At 49.3% G+C, this 16,787-nt stretch overlaps 1 protein-coding gene across 1 annotated transcript in view; it reads left to right on the plus strand.

The window, feature by feature from the left end:
- Window positions 1–2,556: 2,556 nt before the first annotated feature.
- onecut2 (one cut homeobox 2) overlaps window positions 2,557–16,787 on the plus strand; it is a 31,549-nt gene continuing 17,318 nt past the window's right edge. Inside the window, exon 1 of the mRNA XM_086188264.1 lies at window positions 2,557–4,070. Within this exon, the coding sequence (XP_086044390.1) occupies window positions 2,852–4,070 (1,219 nt within the window). The 5' untranslated portion in view covers window positions 2,557–2,851. The remainder of the gene's footprint in view (window positions 4,071–16,787) is intronic.

The following is a 16,787-nucleotide window of genomic DNA, read 5'->3' on the forward strand; positions in this document are numbered from 1 at the left end:
GATGTTGGTGTCGCATTATTCTTGGGTTACCGTGACGATGGGCTGGGTTATTTAGCTGCCGTGTGTCCTTGGAACGTATTGAGTGGTAAGTGACCAGGCTAGAGGCCAGCATGCTCCCGCCCACAGGACGTCGATAGCGTCCCAGCACGCACCGCTCAGCTGCTAACATCTGGCTACAAGCACACAGCTTCACTCAGGACACATCTGCAGGAGACATCTGGCGTCCAGCAGTTAAACACGTCCTGGATTTGAGCCTGAGCCCGTCTAGACTCCTCCCACTCTTTGTCATCCAGCCACATCACATGAGGTCACTTTGGGGCTCATGTCACATGTAACACTACATCATGTGGTATCATGCCATGGTGTCCTCAGATGGATGATGTATCGCATCATCGTTGATGATGTCATGCTGCCCTCTGTGAGCTTGCTGATGGAGGAGGAACAGCCAGCGAGCTTCACCAGTGGCGTCAGTCCGCCGACATCAGCCGGCGGTGAAGTCTCCGTCTTTTCTCTGTCTCTGTCCCCGTCCATTGTTATTCTCTCCTTCCTTTCTCTCTCTCTGTCGCTGTCCCTCTCTTTTCTGTCTCTGTCTCTTCTCTGTCTTTGTTTCTGTCCTTGTCCTCTGTCTCTCTCTCTCCCTCCTTTCTCTCTCTCTCTCTCTCTCTCTGCCTCTCTCTTTTCTGTCTCTGTCCCTGTCCTCCATCTCTCTCTCTCCCTCCAGCAGGTCAAAGCAGATGTGGGTCTCCTCTGAGCCTGGATCTGCTCCACCTTCCTGCCTGGTGAAGGAAGGTTTCCATCTCTGCTGTCTCAGGTGTGTTTGTTCATGGAGGATTGTTGGGTGGAGGTTCATAGAAAGAGGGAGGTTCTAGACCTGCTCTACTAGGACAGAGCAGCAGGACTGATGGACGGATGTGGAGACACACAGAAAACTGAATGGACTTGACTTGATACTCTTGACCTTGAGCCAACGCGGCACAGATTCCTGACGTGGTTTCTTGAGTTTGGCTATTTTTGACTCTTGAATGTCCAGCGTCATGAGTGTGTGGGAGGGTGACACCTCCAACCTGTCCCACAAAACAACCATATCAGGTAAACTGCGACAAATAAGATGTCAAAGCTCTTTGACATCACAGAGGGAGTCGATGCCAGGAGCACTGAGGTGGAGAGCAGCTCTGCCTTTTCTTCAAGCGACACCATCACGAGCTCTACCTCCTCAAAGCTGACGTGACGTCAGCTCGTCAGGACAGAAGAAACAAGTTGTGCCTGCAGGCTGTGAGGATCTGTTTCACATGTGAGGCTGCCGTGAGGAGAAAGCCCAGGCTCTCTGTCTCAGCTTTGGAGGTTGTTGTCTATCTATTCCTTTATCACGTTATTTCCTGTCACCTTCCTTTATCTGAACAATCAGAGAAACAAGGTGACGAGGCACGGCTGCCATGAGATGAAATTTTAATGATACCTTTGGGCAAATGGTTGCTTGGCAGCAACAACCGAGTAGAAAGAACAGCAAACTCAGTTTGTTTCAGGGAATTCACAGATTTAAAGGGAAAGTTCAGCAAAAACAAAATTGCAGCCATCGCCTCCTCACCCTCACGCTGACAGGAGGTTGGGGGAAGTTGTTAGTCCATGACACACTGCTGGAGTTTCACAGGAAAAGGTGTTGCAGTGAAACTCCGAACAACAGAAGTGACTTTCATGTACAAAATACACAATAAAACCATAAAAGGCCTCCCTGTGCTGGTCTGGAGTCATCCAAGGGTCCTGAAGCCTCGACATGCAAAGTTGTTAGACGCCATGTTTGTAGTCTCCCTAGAAACATGGTGTCCAGGCTGCAGTGAGCAGGGAGACCACAAACACGGCGACAGCTGTGTTTCTGTATTCCCCCCCAACCTCCCGTGAGCAGGACAGTGAGGAGATGCCGGTTTCGTTCTCTTTTCTGGGTGAACTTTCCCTTTAAGGGGACTCTTCCGGTTCACAGGCAGCAGATTGTGATTTTCAGATCTAGAATGAGCGCCCTGAGTCCCACCCTGACCCCCCGGGACCCTGTCAGAGTCTGACTGATGAAACAGACTCATTTGACTGTTTCCAGTCCACAGGAAACAATGATTTCATCTTGTTTTATTTATAGATTTTTTAAAAATTGTTATCACTTATTTTGAAAGGAATGTCACATGTATTTTCATAGTGATTACTTGTCATTAAATACAATAGTATTATATAAGTATTAAGAGAATGGGGGCACAGATGTGAATATATAAGATTATTCTACAAATAGTGCATTAAATACTGGGCCGTGTACCGTAGTACCAGTAGTTCCAGTACTGGAGGAAGCAATGGTGGCAGCACAATAGTCCGTGTTGTGGTTTCTAGCGCAGCCTCGCCTCCAAACAGCTGCATCCGACCGAGTCGCTGATACGCCAGCGGGGCCGCTCGCCCCGCCCTCCGGATCCCCCATCCGAGCCCTGATTGGGCCGCTGCGCCATCGGTCAGGAAGGCGAAGCCCCTTCCCGATGCCTCGCGTCCCCCCCGCCTCCCTCAGCAGGTTGGGTTGAGCTAGGGGACCGCGGACAGCTCCCGTCTGAGGAGCAGAGCAGCACCGGAGGAGGAGAGGGCTGGATATGGGGGAGCCGCTGCACAGGCCCGTATGATCGAGATAGAAACACACCGGGAGCACACAAAGACGCTGGGCTGGAGAGGCCCGAGGAGGTCTGGGCAACAACCGAGGAAGTGAAGGAAAAGCGGGGATCCGGCTACTGACCCATCCCGGCGCATCAGGGAGCGGAGCCGCGAGAGGGAGCGGGAGAAGAGGGAGGTGATATTTCCGCTCGCCCCGATGGACTGAGAGGACAGATGAATGAAGACTGCCTACACTAACGCCTATCGATGCCTGGCCAAGGACCTGGACGCGTACGCCATGAATACGGACATGACAATGGACGGCATCGGCAGCCTGCATGGCGGGGTGGCGGTGAGCTCCGTGGCCCCTGATGCGGAGCTGATGAGCGGCCACAGCCCGCATCACGGCCGCGGGAGCTCCTCGGGAGCGGTGGGGGGACACGCGGCGGCGGCTGCGGCGGCGGCGGCAGCGTCCACTCTACGGATACACCAGGACCTGGCCGCCGCTGCCGCGTCATCCCGCTCGGCCATGGTGTCCGGCATGGCCACGATACTGGACGGCAGCGGGGAGTACCGGCCGGAGCTGTCCCTGCCGCTGCACCACGCCATGAGCGTGCCCTGCGACACGTCCTCTCCCGGGATGGGGATGAGCGGCACCTACACCACCTTAACCCCGCTGCAGCCGCTGCCCCCCATCTCCACCGTGTCGGACAAGTTTCACCACCACCACCACCATCACCACCACCAGCGGCTCTCCGGGAACGTCAGCGGGAGCTTCACTCTGATGCGGGACGAGCGGGGACTACCGGGTATGAACAACCTCTACAGCCCCTACCACAAGGACCACATGTCCGGGATGGGTCAGAGCCTGTCCCCGGTGCTGGGCAACGGCCTGGGCTCCCTCCACAACTCCCAGCAGGGTCTCCACAATTACGGTTCCTCAACTCATGGAGGTCACGAGAAGATGCTGAACTTCGACGCGCACCACACCGCCTCCATGCTAGCCAGAGGGGACCATCACCAGCACCGAGGCCTCGGCGGCCCGGCGGCCGGGATGATGCCGCACCTGAACGGGATGCACCACCCGGGGCATCCCGCTTCGTCGGCGAGCCACCACCCCCACCTCCAGTCCCCATCCCACGGGCCAGTGTTGGCTTCCACCAGGGAGAGACCGCCCTCCTCCTCGGGGACGCAGGGGGGGAACGGCTCCGGGCAGCTGGAGGAAATCAACACCAAGGAGGTGGCGCAGCGGATCACGGCGGAGCTGAAGAGGTACAGCATCCCCCAGGCCATCTTCGCCCAGAGGGTGCTGTGCCGCTCCCAGGGGACCCTGTCGGACCTGCTGAGGAACCCCAAACCCTGGAGTAAACTAAAGTCAGGCCGGGAGACCTTCAGGAGGATGTGGAAGTGGCTGCAGGAGCCCGAGTTTCAGAGGATGTCGGCGCTCAGACTGGCAGGTAAGAAGAACCCAAGCTGGCAGTGCTGGTGGTAGTGGTGCTGGTGCTGCTGCTGGTATTGTGGCACTGGTGCTGGTATTGTGGCACTGGTGCTGTTGCTGGCGGCTCTAGTGATGGTACTGGCGGTAGTGGTTCTGGTGCTCAGCGTGTCAGTCCTCCTTTCCTACAGTAGGGTGAGCTCGGTCCGTCCGCCGTCAGGTGACTGGCGTTCATTTACGGTCGCTGGCCGTTATTACCACAGGCGATCGATACCGGAGGGTCGGCGGCGGGCCCGGGTCGCGGGGTTCCCTCCCACGGCGCCTCTGTGACGTTGACGCGCTCCACGCTTCATTTCCCTGCTTTCTATTCGGCTCAGAATAAAGTCAAATGATTATCAGATGAATCGTTCAAAAATAGCAGAAGACATTTTGTTATTTAGCTACCGGGAGGTGAAACAAATTATCGGCTTTGTTTTGAAGTTTGTTTGTTTTTTAATTAGAAAAATGAAAAACGCAGCAACAACAAAGGAATTTTCACCGATTAATTCATTAATTTTCAAGTTTACAGAGAAGTTGCTGCTCACGAGCTGGGGGGGGGGGGGTAGGGGTGGTTGGGGGTGTCGTTTCTCCATTGTGACTGAGGAGCTGGGGAGGGGGTCGGGCCGTGGCAGAGGCTGCACCAGCGGACCTGCTGCCCCCTCTAGTGAGGGCCCGGGTCTCTGTCCCAGCCGCTGCTCTATTGTCCTCCGGGAGCAGCGGCAGCGGAGGGAGACAGACCACTGACCCGCAGGAGGCCGGGGGTCGGAGCAGGAGGTCCCGGTAACGTGCGGCTGCTCGAATGCATCAACCACATCCACGCCGTGTTTCCTCTCCTAACACCCGAGGCTCCGGGCTCCTCCTGGGGTTCAACCTGAGCTGCTTTTACGCTTTCAGTCCAGTTTTCTATTTTAATTTGCCGTTTGTTTAAGTAGCCTATCTTTCACCTTTAAGTTCATTTAATAAAAAAAAATGAGGCACCAAATAAACCCATAGCACCAGAAACCAGAGACGACACGCTGGACACGTGAAGACGCAGGAGACAGAGAGGAACCGGTGAAGCTCGGCGCGAGTCTGGACGCACAACGTAGCGAGTAACTCGGGGCGTCCGGCGGTTCGTTCACCTCGTTTTTGTTCGTGACCTCCAAGACTGCCAGCAGAGCTCCTGGGTGTCATTCTGACCAGCGTTGAATTTTCCTCTTAGTTACGCGGACCGCTGTGGTAGAAGTCGTCCCTACAGGTGGACGAGCAGCTGCGAGCAGCGGGAACGACCGCAACCGAGGCGAGCCGTTCATCCTCGACATCCGTCACATTTGGTCTCCTCGTGGAAACTCCACGCAGGCAGTCTGGGCGTTGAGTTTGGCACAAAAATGGAAGGAATTAGCAGATTTAATACACCCTCATAAATGACTAAAGCCACAGAGTCATTGAAAATATCTCTGAAACTGACACCATCCTTAAAAAAAATATATAAATATATATGTATGTATATATGTATACATATATATGTATATGTATATATATGTATATGTATATATATGCATATGTATATATATATATGTATATGTACACGTTTGCCTGCTGAGGAGGGAAATTTGCTTTACAGCAACAAAGACTTCAGAAATGAATTACAAATGTTGCTTGTCAGTTACAAACTAATAAAAGAGTGAAACTGTCTAAAGTTGCATTTCTATCAGCAAAAACAAAACTGGATTAATTTTCTTATGCAGGGAAATTTCTCACTTTCTAAAAATTGTGTATTTTAAAATTTCCGTTCGACTGGTGAACATTAAAAATATAAAGTTGGTCTCTTTATATTAATTATCACCTTCTACCACCATATATAACTAACTGCATGCGTCATTATATAAATAAATACATACATATCTATATATGTGTGTGTATAATGACAGATGTTGTTTATTTATGGTGGTAGAAGGTGCAGGCTTCATTTCCTGTGCTAGTCATAACATTTCGGGTGGTTCCATGGTGTTGTTGATTATCAGGAGTGTATTCGTGATGTTGGTATTTAAGCGTGTGTGTGTGTGTGTGTGGGGGGGGGTTCTGCTGCCTGCTCAGTGGGTTCTTGGGTTATTTCTGGGTTCTCCGCTGCTTGGCTGTGGTATTGGGATGAGAAGGTTCTGGATCTGGACCGTTGGGGTCTTTGGTAGCTGCTCGCTGACGCTGTGACGGCGTCTTTGACTCTGAGGGCTTGTGTTTGATTATATAGATTAACAGGAAATGAGATGGATGACAGTGAATGGAGGAGGGAGGAGCTGGCAGCCAGCAGGGGAGTGGTCATGTGATCTGTGCTCCCTAGCCTGTTGTAAAATGGCACCATGCAGATACACTCAGGCTGCAGCCTTGTACTAATACTGCTTACGGCTCCTCTCTGATTACTAAAAACACACGCTGGCAGGTACGTGTGTGATACGACACCCACAAATCCCATCAACAGTTTCTGTCCCAGTACCACTTCCAGTACCGCCCATCACTCTGTCACCAGTTACTCTTATGGAAGTGAGCCTGTATACTCAATATGGAGGGAAGCTCACGCCGCCTCGCTTACACGCCGGGTGCAGGTGGAAGTTAAACCTCGGAAGCGAAGCTGAACAGGAGCAGTTAAAGTGTTTGTCAAACAAACAAGGACAGACTCAGGTGACGTCATGACCTCGCCGTGGACGGTTCCCCGGCTTCAGCTGGGGGAACAAATCAGAAACTACAGCTAAACCGTGTAGGTAGAACGGAGCCAAAGGAGTGATGGGAAACGAAAACTAAAAGCAGGTAGCATGATAATTAGTCTGTCTTAAGATTTTCTCCTTTCATGCATGCTTATATTCATCATCGTATCACATTTAACCAGATTACACACTTTAGCTTTTAATTCAAATTGTACTGCTGCACCGCCGGTCGTCTCAGTGATCAAATCTTTTTCCTCTCCCTCTGTTTGATCAGCTCCTTCACTGATTACAGGGGAAAATGGTTACTTGGCATTTTCCCTTTTAGTTCTTTGATTTGATGGATCTGTTAATTCTGAGGTTTGGGGGCTGGACGGACCTGTTTAGATAAGACAGGCGGAGATTAGCGGGAGTCATGACGTCTCCAAGTTAAAGACCTTCTCCCCTTTGTTCAGCGTGATGTCGGCATGCAGGTTCAAGAGCGTGACGCTGAAACGTTTACAGGTTACAGATCGTCGCTGTGGAAGAGTCCCACAGTTGTGAGAGCGCTGTCAGATCTTCTCTTCTCCCAGTGTTCCTTTCTGGTCTTCTCATTTGTTATTATTATTTTTTGCTCCCTCCTGCAATGTGACTTTAAAACGATTGTCGAGCAAGAGGGAGCTTCTTATAGTAGATCAACAATGCTACAGGCAAATAATAGAGCTAAGGTCAAAGGTCAGAACTGCAACACTCAGACAATAGACGGAGCAAACATTCCCCCGACCTGCAGGCAGCTGGGAGGGGAAAGAGCAGCAGCATGCAGGGAGGAGAGCTGTGAGCTGGCAGGTCGTCTGCTCTTCTGCTATCCACGTTCATGTTCTGATGCTCATCCACAGAGGGATAACGTCTCCTCCTTTCCTTGCTTTTCTCTCTGAATATTTCTCCACATCTCTAGATATTTGTATGTTTATTCAGCTACGGTCGTGAAATAGATGTTGAAACAGTCTTTTACTGAGTCCCAATTTAAAATTTGCCTCATTGACGGTGAATGTAATTGCGGTGTACATCTATCCTGCTGGCCCCGGCAGCTGGTGGGCGCCCAACCAGCTGATGATGTATTTGTTTCTTCCGAAGCAATTAATTTTAAATGAGGAAATCAGCAACTTTAAAGGTACTAAACTGGCAGAATGTGGAGAACAAGGGGAGTTACAGCAACGCAGCAGGAGACCCGGGCGCCGCCAGTGCTTCAGCTGCACCGCCGCTGTCGCTCTGCTCACATCAAATTCTACACATTTTAAAACATGGATGTTTTAAACTCATGAATTGATGCCGAATCATTCAGGTCTGCATGGGGATGAATGGAGTTTTGCTGGACCTCCCACTTACTCACCAATTACAGCCTCCAAAATGACAGTAAAATAAAATACTTTATGTTGGTCATTTGATTAAGTAGTGTTTTGAGGTAAAAGGCTCAAGGTTCCTTTCATCATCCTCCTGTGACGCATCGGTGAGATTGAACTCTAATGTTGATTCTGCTTGGATTGCTTTGATGTTGTCGGTCTTGCTTGGGATCAAATGCAAAACTCAAAAAAGTCAGAAATCACAGTCAGAACCTTGAGATCAAAGTGAAACATCTGAGAGCAATGTCAGAGCCTGGGTGAGTGAGTTACTCAAAGAGTGGGTGATTCAGTGAGTGGGTGACACATTGACTGACTCAGTGAGTGAGTGACTCATTGAGTGAGTAACTCATTGAGTAAGTGATTCATTGAGTGAGTAACTCATTGAATGAGGGACTCATTGAGTGAGTGACTGTGAGCAAGTGACTCATTGAACGAGTGACTCTGTGAGCAAGTGACTCATTAAGCAAGTGACTCATTGAGTGAGTTATTCATTGAAGAGTGACTCGGTGAGTTTGTGACTCAGTGAGTGAGTGACTCGGTGAGTGAGTGAGTGAGTGAGTGAGTGACTCATTGAGTGAGTGACTCGGTGAGTGAGTGACTCATTGAGTGAGTGACTTGGTGAGTGAGTGACACATTGATGGACTCAATGAGTGAGTGACTCGGTGAGTGAATGACTCATTGAATGAGTGACTTGGTGAGTGAGTGACTCATCGAGTGAGGGGCTTGTAATTGTTGCCTTCTAATCTCCGTCATTGTGGAACAACCTGAACATTGTAATGGAGGATTAATTGTCGGGCTGTTGTCTTCTACTGCAGTAGTTTTATCTCTGTGTGCATGGCAAGTAGATTCATTGTAGCAAACTGTACATTGGTATCCATTTTGTGTATTTTTTCTGAGGGAACTTGGGGCATTTGCCAGGCTGCGTGAATATGAATAAGAAAAATGAGTACGAAAGAACTTTTCTGTTGACTCAGTTTCCATGGCAGCAGAGGCAGTGATATAAAACGATGTCTTCTAAATGTTAGGTGGATAGAATATGACATGAATCCAGGTGAGCTCTGCATCACCAACTGGGCTGCCATACATTTTGCAGCTTGATCATGATGGGAATCCTGAACCCTCAAAAACAACAATGAGGAGGAAGCAGAAGACCCCTCAGACCCTGTGGTGACTGCCGGTCAGGATTTTACGTTATGGCCAAAATGTCTTTAAGTCATCAATCAGGGCAGCATGGCTCCGAGGTAGAGTGGCCGTCTAGCAACTGAAGGATTGCTGGTTCGATCCTCATTTCCTCCAGTGACCATGTCCACATGTCCTTGAGCAAGATACTGAACCGGTAATTGCTCCTGATGGCCCTGCGATGGACTGGCGACCCATCCAGGGTGAACCCCGCCTTTTGCCCAATGTCAGCTGGGATAGGCTCCACCCCCCGCGACCCTTAACGGATAAGCTGTATAGAAAATGGATGGATCATCAGTCAGCTCAACCAGCAGTTTTTACACACTGTTCAGGTTCTTCTCCTCCAAAAAAGGTCCTGGAAGAGTTCTAGAGGGGCCGTCCTTGCGGTCAGACAAAGGTGTGGCTGGTGAGATCCAGCGGCGGAAAACCGCCTCAAGTGTCTCCCGAGCTTTTCCTCCTTCTTCTCCTCCTCCTATCTCATCCTGAATCTGTTTCTTTCTCTCTTCATCTTTCTCCCTCACTTCTCTCTCTTTTGGGGGGAGGTATTATGTGATTGTCGAGGGAATTGAACACAAGAGCAGAGGCAGCAGCGGCCCGATGAATTATTGATGGGAATCTCGGCGTGACCCACCTCGGTCTGCTCACTTCACTTCTTCTTCACCTCACAGCTGGGTTAACCAGGCAAAATGGAGGGAGAGAGAGAGTGAGAGGGAGCGAGAGAGTGAGAGAGGGGGTGAGAGGGAAACAGAGAGTGAGAGAGAGAGAGAGAGTGAGAGAGAGAGAGAGAGAGAGAGAGCGTGAGAGAGAGGAGCCCATTGTTTGGTTGGAAGATGCTGCCTGTGACTCCAAGTGAATTATGGATGAAAAGAAAATGATCCTGTAAAATGGAAGAGATCATGTGATGCTGCTTTACCAGCAGAGCAGTGAATGAAGAAGCTGGTAAACACACAGGACAACACCTGAAACACCTGAAAACACCTGAACTTTCATCCTTCCTTTATTCCCTGCATACACCCAGCAGCTCTGATTCCATCAGGACAGCAGACCCGATGTCACGGCTCACTTATCACAGCACCAGCCCGTCACTTCTATGATGACTCACGAGGTTTCACAAGGGACTGGAAAGGAAGGAACGGTGACCTCTGACCCGCTGAGAGGTCCCCAACCAAGGATGTGTGTCATGGAACAGAACCAGAAACCAGAACCAAACACCTGGGAGGACCATCGTAGAACAACACCAGAGCCAAACACCTTGGAGGACCATTGTAGACCACCACCAGAACCAAACACCTGGGAGGACCATTGTAGACCACCACCAGAACCAAACACCTGGGAGGACCATTGTAGACCACCACCAGAACCAAACACCTGGGAGGACCATTGTAGACCACCACCAGAACCAAACACCTGGGAGGACCATTATAGACCACCACCAGAACCAAACACCTGGGAGGACCATTGTAGACCACCACCAGAACCAAACACCTGGGAGGACCATTGTAGACCACCACCAGAACCAAACACAGGATCAACACTGAGGCCTCAAATTGTGCTGAAACCCAGAATGACTGAAGTGAAGTATTTTCCATTTTATTCATCCTGCTGCAAGCAGGCATGTGCATTATTGATGAGCTGGCTTCATGACACACAGATTACCAGCAGTTACGCCACGCGCGCGTGTGTGTGTGTGTGCGTGCGTGCATGCGTGTGTGTGTGTGTGTGTGTGTGTGTGTGTGTGCGTGCGTGTGCGTGCGTGCGTGTGTGTTTGCGCCCATCCAGATTAAATATCTGTTTGAGGGTCAAGAGCTGGTTCTAGGTTTAGGCTCGGTTGCATCTGGGGGAACACACGTTGTCTGTTTTCAGCTTTCCTGCTATTGATCTGTAATAACGGGGGGGGGGGTTTGACAGACACGCTTATCTCCTGTCAGACACCACAGTTGAGGACAGTCTATCAGTAACTGTGTCCAGATTCATCTTGTAACTGCTGCCAGAAACTGGTCACCATGAGGTTTTCTTTTTGGCTGCTGCTTAACCTCTGAGCCACATGGAGACGAGTGACGCCGTCAGAAGGAACCTTGAAACTACCGGCAAGAGCAGCAATACACCACATGTGCATCAAATGTACCAAATCCTATAAAATGAACTCCATACTTGAACATGTGAGGTGGCGCTGAACACAATGGGTCCAGATTTACTGAAATGGCAACATGTCCTGGTTGGCTGTACCGAGGAGCACGTTATGATTTCAGAGTTCCCTTAAAATGTGAACGACACAAGAGGGAGGATTTCCTCTGAGACTGGGAACCGTATCTGAAAAATAACTGCAACACTATGTTTTTAAAAACTCTGCAGTTGTGAACCCGGGACCCGGGTCTGATTACCCGCTTACTCCGTGTTAGCTTCATTAACGTGTTAGCTTCATTAACATGTTAGCGTGTGAGCTGTTGGTTTGTGGCTGTCAGTTCGCCGTGTGTGTTCTCACAGTCGTTGGCCCTCCAACTTGGCCCTGCAGATGGGAGCATCGTAGGTGCCAGGATCCAGGATCACTCATCTCACCAATGATGTTCCCCCGCATGTCCATGAGCATGTTTTGGTTGAAGCTTGTCCAGATGCTGCTGTGAGCGTGAGAGCATCTCCGCTGCCTCTGGTGCCGTGTGCAGCCTCATTTGAGGATCGTCGCTGAGCAGTTATAGATGCAGCAGCCATGTCTGCGTTGTACTGGCGGGGTTCAGACTCCCTGCAACCTTCACTGTAGCCCCCAATACCAATATCAGAGGTTGTGTCGTTATTTTTGTTAAGACTGTCCACACCAATTATGGCGCCCCGGAGGTGTTGAAGCAGTAGAAGTGCTGCCGAACCCAACTGAGACGCCTGGGTTCAGAGGAGAAAATGGACCTGTCGCTGTTTTATTAGGGCGGTCAAATCAAAGCTGACACCTGGACTCTGAGCCCATTGAGGCGGAGCGCTGTGAGAATACACACATACACACACAGTCTCACACACACACACACACAAGCACATGCAGGTAGAAAGCAGCAGGGAGAAGACGAACACAACCCTGAGCTGTGAGTGTAAATGGAGGTTAAAGCAACGTAACGTTTGGACATCATTTCCTCAATTTGATAAAGATACAATAGTATTAACAATCATACGCCGCCTCAGTGGTGTTGGTTCAGCTCTCAGAACCACAGACCCGGACTGGACTGGGCCCGGCTGGGCCTGTGCCTGTGACTGCGTTAGTCCAAGGAGCCTGATTGATGGTAATGAGATTGTTCTTAAAGGGACAGGGCAGGTGTACACATCCCAGTCAGTACAGCCAGATTATGAGCAGCCAATCAATACCGTTATTGATTTGATCCTGATCAGTTCAGGCCGTCAGGAGAGGTTTCATAAAGTTTACAGAAGCTTCTGCTCGCTATTGTCAATATACACAATATGTATTTACTTTTTAATAACTCTAATCAAATTATTTCACTTGATTAACTTGAATTTTTTGTGGAGGATGGAGGAGGAGAACGCTAGTGCAGGACCTGCTAACCCGGACCGGTTCTGCTCTTTAGTACCAGAGATAAACCAGAGTATCATGACCACTGCAGTGTATAAACCACATTGGGAGCAGGAGATCCTGTCGGTTCAGCTCAGGAGAGAGGGTTTTAACACTGGAGTACTCGGAACACCCAGAGGAGAACCTGAGAATGGGCTCCTAGTGACAGGGTTAGAAGACTGGAGAACGTCAGGAACTCTGTAACTGTAACTTAGAATTACAGTTTAGAATGTGAAGACACAGAGAAAACAGCCTGAAAGCTCTTCAATAGAAGACGTCAGTCTTGAGGGGAACCTGGGGAACCTGCACCAGTCTGGAGAACCTGGACCAGTCTGGAGAACCTGCGCTGGTCTGTGTTCTCCTCTGAGGAGACTGAGGGGAATGTTGTCGTCCGTCTGTTTCTTCCTCTCCACATTAACGCACCAGTTCAACTGTCAAGTAGAACGGATGAAGGTCACATGACTCACATCGCTGTGATGTCACACGATGCACCCACATTTGAGCAACAAGGCTCAAGATGAAGCAGAGAGTCTACTGAAAGCTGCTATTGGAACTAGTGAAGGATCCAGGTTGTACTGGTTGTACTGGTTGTACTGGGTCTCTGCTGGTGGGATCTTGGGACTGGTTCTTCAGTCAGCCTCAGAGAGGATTTACTGGTTCTAATATGAATTGATGCTTCTTCCATACTGGTTATTTCTTCCTCCTTTGGCTCCTCCTGCTATATTTGTCTCTTCTCTCCTCCCTCCCTCCCCCTCCTCCCTCTCCCTCCCTCTCTCCCTCCCTCCTCCACCTTCATTAGTATTGGTGTCACAGTGCGGCTGAAATAATTCTGTCTGCAGGTGTCATGAATGAAGACAGGCGGGTCCAGACTGAGCTGATGGTGAAAGACAAACAGGAAAATAACAGCCAGTGTGGTTTGACCTCGTCTGACAAAACAACCTAGTAGACAGAATACTGGGATTATTCTGATTGTTATGTATTAGCGTGTGAAATCCTACTTGTGAGTAATACTTGTATGCCAATCTGGGATAGAACAGGTATACTTCAGGGTTGAGGTATTTCTCTGTTGTGTGACACGAATCAATCAGCGATCAATGACGGTGATCAGATACTGCGACCAAACACAAACACGCGTTTGTTTGTTGTCCTTCCTGCTTCGGTCTCTACTTGTGTTGATGTTCTCTCTTGATTTTCTCCCTCTTGTGTGTGTGTGTGTGTGTGTGTGTGTGTGTGTGTGTGTGTGTGTGTGTGTGTGTGTGTGTGAGAAACAGGAGTTTGGGCTTGGTGTGGCGTGGGGATGTCTGATGTGGATCGATGGCTGTAATCCCGAGCAGATTAAAAGAGCATTAATACTGGCAACGATAACGTAAACGGTGCAGACCCAGATCTCCATTGATCTGCAGGAACCTGATCCAGACCAGTTCCTGGAAGAGCCGTGGGGAGGGGGTGGGGGGGCTGACAGTATATAGCAGAGAAGGAGAAACTTTATCTGAATGACTCTGGCTGATAATAATATCGCTGCTTTAATGTGCAATATTCCACGCAGATTAAAAGCGAGTTTTTCCTCAACAACTGGACCTGAAGACTTGAGTTGATGCTGATGAACCTGAAATCTGAACATGACAGCTGAGATGTCAGCTGAACACACATCAAGGTGGGCTGTTTTGATATGTAGATTCTGGTCCCTGATGACCTGCTGAGTCAGAAACCGGTTCTGGTCCTAAACCATTCCCAGTTTGATAAACTGACAAAGCAGAGATTAAAGATGTGGACTCATGAGTGAGAGTCCAGCGGCAGCCAGTGTGTGTGTGTGTGTGTGTGTGTGTGTGTGTGTGTGTGTGTGTGTGTGTGTGTGTGTGTGTGTGTGTGTGTGTGTGCGTGTGTGTGTGTGTGTGTGCACGTCCGTCCTTCTGAAGAGAAACCTGGTTTTCAGCTGGTGCTGTAGTTCTGTGCATCTGCTCTGGTCGGGGCTCGTCCCAAAGAGCTCATGAATTTAGTTTTATTTATCACGTTGTTTACTTTTTGACACGCTAAAGCGTTCGTCTTTAGTGTCACTCTGCCATTGCTCATACATGTACACGTGTACATTGAGGTGTTGCTGCTAACCCTCCTCCTGCTGCTAATGGGCCAGACAGATGTTCACCATCTTTGTCACCGTGACAGAGAAAAGAAGGCGAATGTCCACTAACAGAAAAGTTCCTGCATGGAGCAACACTCAGGAACAGCTGTCATTTTTCAAGTTGTCTGTGTAGCGCATGTACTTATACCTCCTCTTGGGCTTCATCTACCAACACAACCAGGCCTAAAGTCTACGTTGAAGTATGTTCACTATTCAAAGGACACATAGCTGCGGCAGTGACACGTGCTCTCTGCGCTCTTCCCTGTTGTGTTTCTGTGCTGTGTTGTTGATGTTGAGGCTGCTTTCACTCACAGTGAGCCAACCAGAACATCACCAGACGAACACTTTCAACAACATGGGTCAAACAGAACGAGTTCAAAACATGTGAAACAAATGCCTTCTCGTTCTTGTAAATCCACTGATCTCAGTAAAACCCAACCAGTCAAACATGCAAGAATCAACCAATCAAATCACAGAGATGCGTTCACACACGCGTGTACAAGTATGCAGAGGGATGATCATCCAGGGCTGAGGAATGTCTTCCTCTGTCCTGAGAATTCCAACATGAGGTGGACTTGACTCGTCTTTCCGCCTCGGATTCTTCCACATCTCCTCATCAGTTGGTAGTTGAACCCACAGAGCCGGTATTCAGGCCTCACCTGCTGGGTTGTAGCTGATGAACCAAAACTAAGTGCAGCAAACCTGGAGTGTGACGCCAGCCTCTTCCTCCCACATACGAGGCTCTGAGGCTTTGAAGCATCTCTGCTGGATGCGTCTGGGGCAGATGGATTTGAGGGGAATCCTCTCTCTATTTGATTGGGCCACATAATTGGATTCATTGAGCCGAATCTGTCTGTTATTGGATTATGTTTCATCTTAGATGGATGGGATCCAGTTGTAGATGTTACTGTCTTGGACGGAGACACGTTTACCAGGACAGAGCAGGCAGGAGACCCTCAGGATAAAAACAGAAGAATAAATCACCACAGGGACGATAACACGAAGACTTGAATCGAATTGACAGCGATTTCATAAACAAACACTGAGATAATCAGACTGTGTGGAGGTGTGCGAGCAGTTGTAACAAACTGTCCTCCAGCTCAAGAGGTTTCTTGGGTACATGTTTTTTTTAAAGGAAAAGTTAAGGCTAACGGTAAAGTGTAAACATGATTTGGATGAGGATCCGATCATGCAGAGAGAAGGAGAGAAGAAGAAGCGATAAGGTCAGAAGTATGAGGACTCTTCACTGCCTCCTGTAGGAAACCTGATCAACTCGTACCAGCTGCCACTGACGGTCTGAAGATGAGCACAGCGGCCAGCGGTTCGCCAGGATGTCCGTTTATAGCTGCCCAGCCTCCTTCTGATCAATCACTGATAACAATGCAAACTATTGATTAGAGAATATTATCTTTCTGCCTGTGTTTGTTCTCTGCTGGGACAGCGCGCTGACAGACACAGCGGCACAGGCTTCAGGACGCCAAAAAACATGGCTGATAAGAAAAAGGCTGGTTAACGCATCATCTATTAGTCTGTGTGTGTGTGTGTGTGTGTGTGTGTGTGTGTGTGTGTGTGTGTGTGTGTGTGTGTGTGTTTGATGTCCAAACAGAGCTTCCCTCACTGTCAACATTTAGCAAGTCAAAGGTTAGTGAATGTTTTCCCAGAAGCTTCTCAAACTTTCCAAAAACCTCCACTTTGACTGTCTAACTTCTATCAATTTTCACAGTTTTATGTTGCAACCTGTTTTAGTCAAACAGTTAAGAGTGTAAGTGACTCACCACGATGAGACGCTCTGAAACTTCTGCAG

The sequence above is a fragment of the Aulostomus chinensis genome, chromosome 19 (assembly GCF_037954235.1).
Source record: "Aulostomus chinensis isolate RoL2024-O1b breed Wild chromosome 19, RoL_Achi_v1.0, whole genome shotgun sequence".
In the NCBI taxonomy this organism is placed as follows: Eukaryota; Metazoa; Chordata; class Actinopteri; order Syngnathiformes; family Aulostomidae; genus Aulostomus; species Aulostomus chinensis.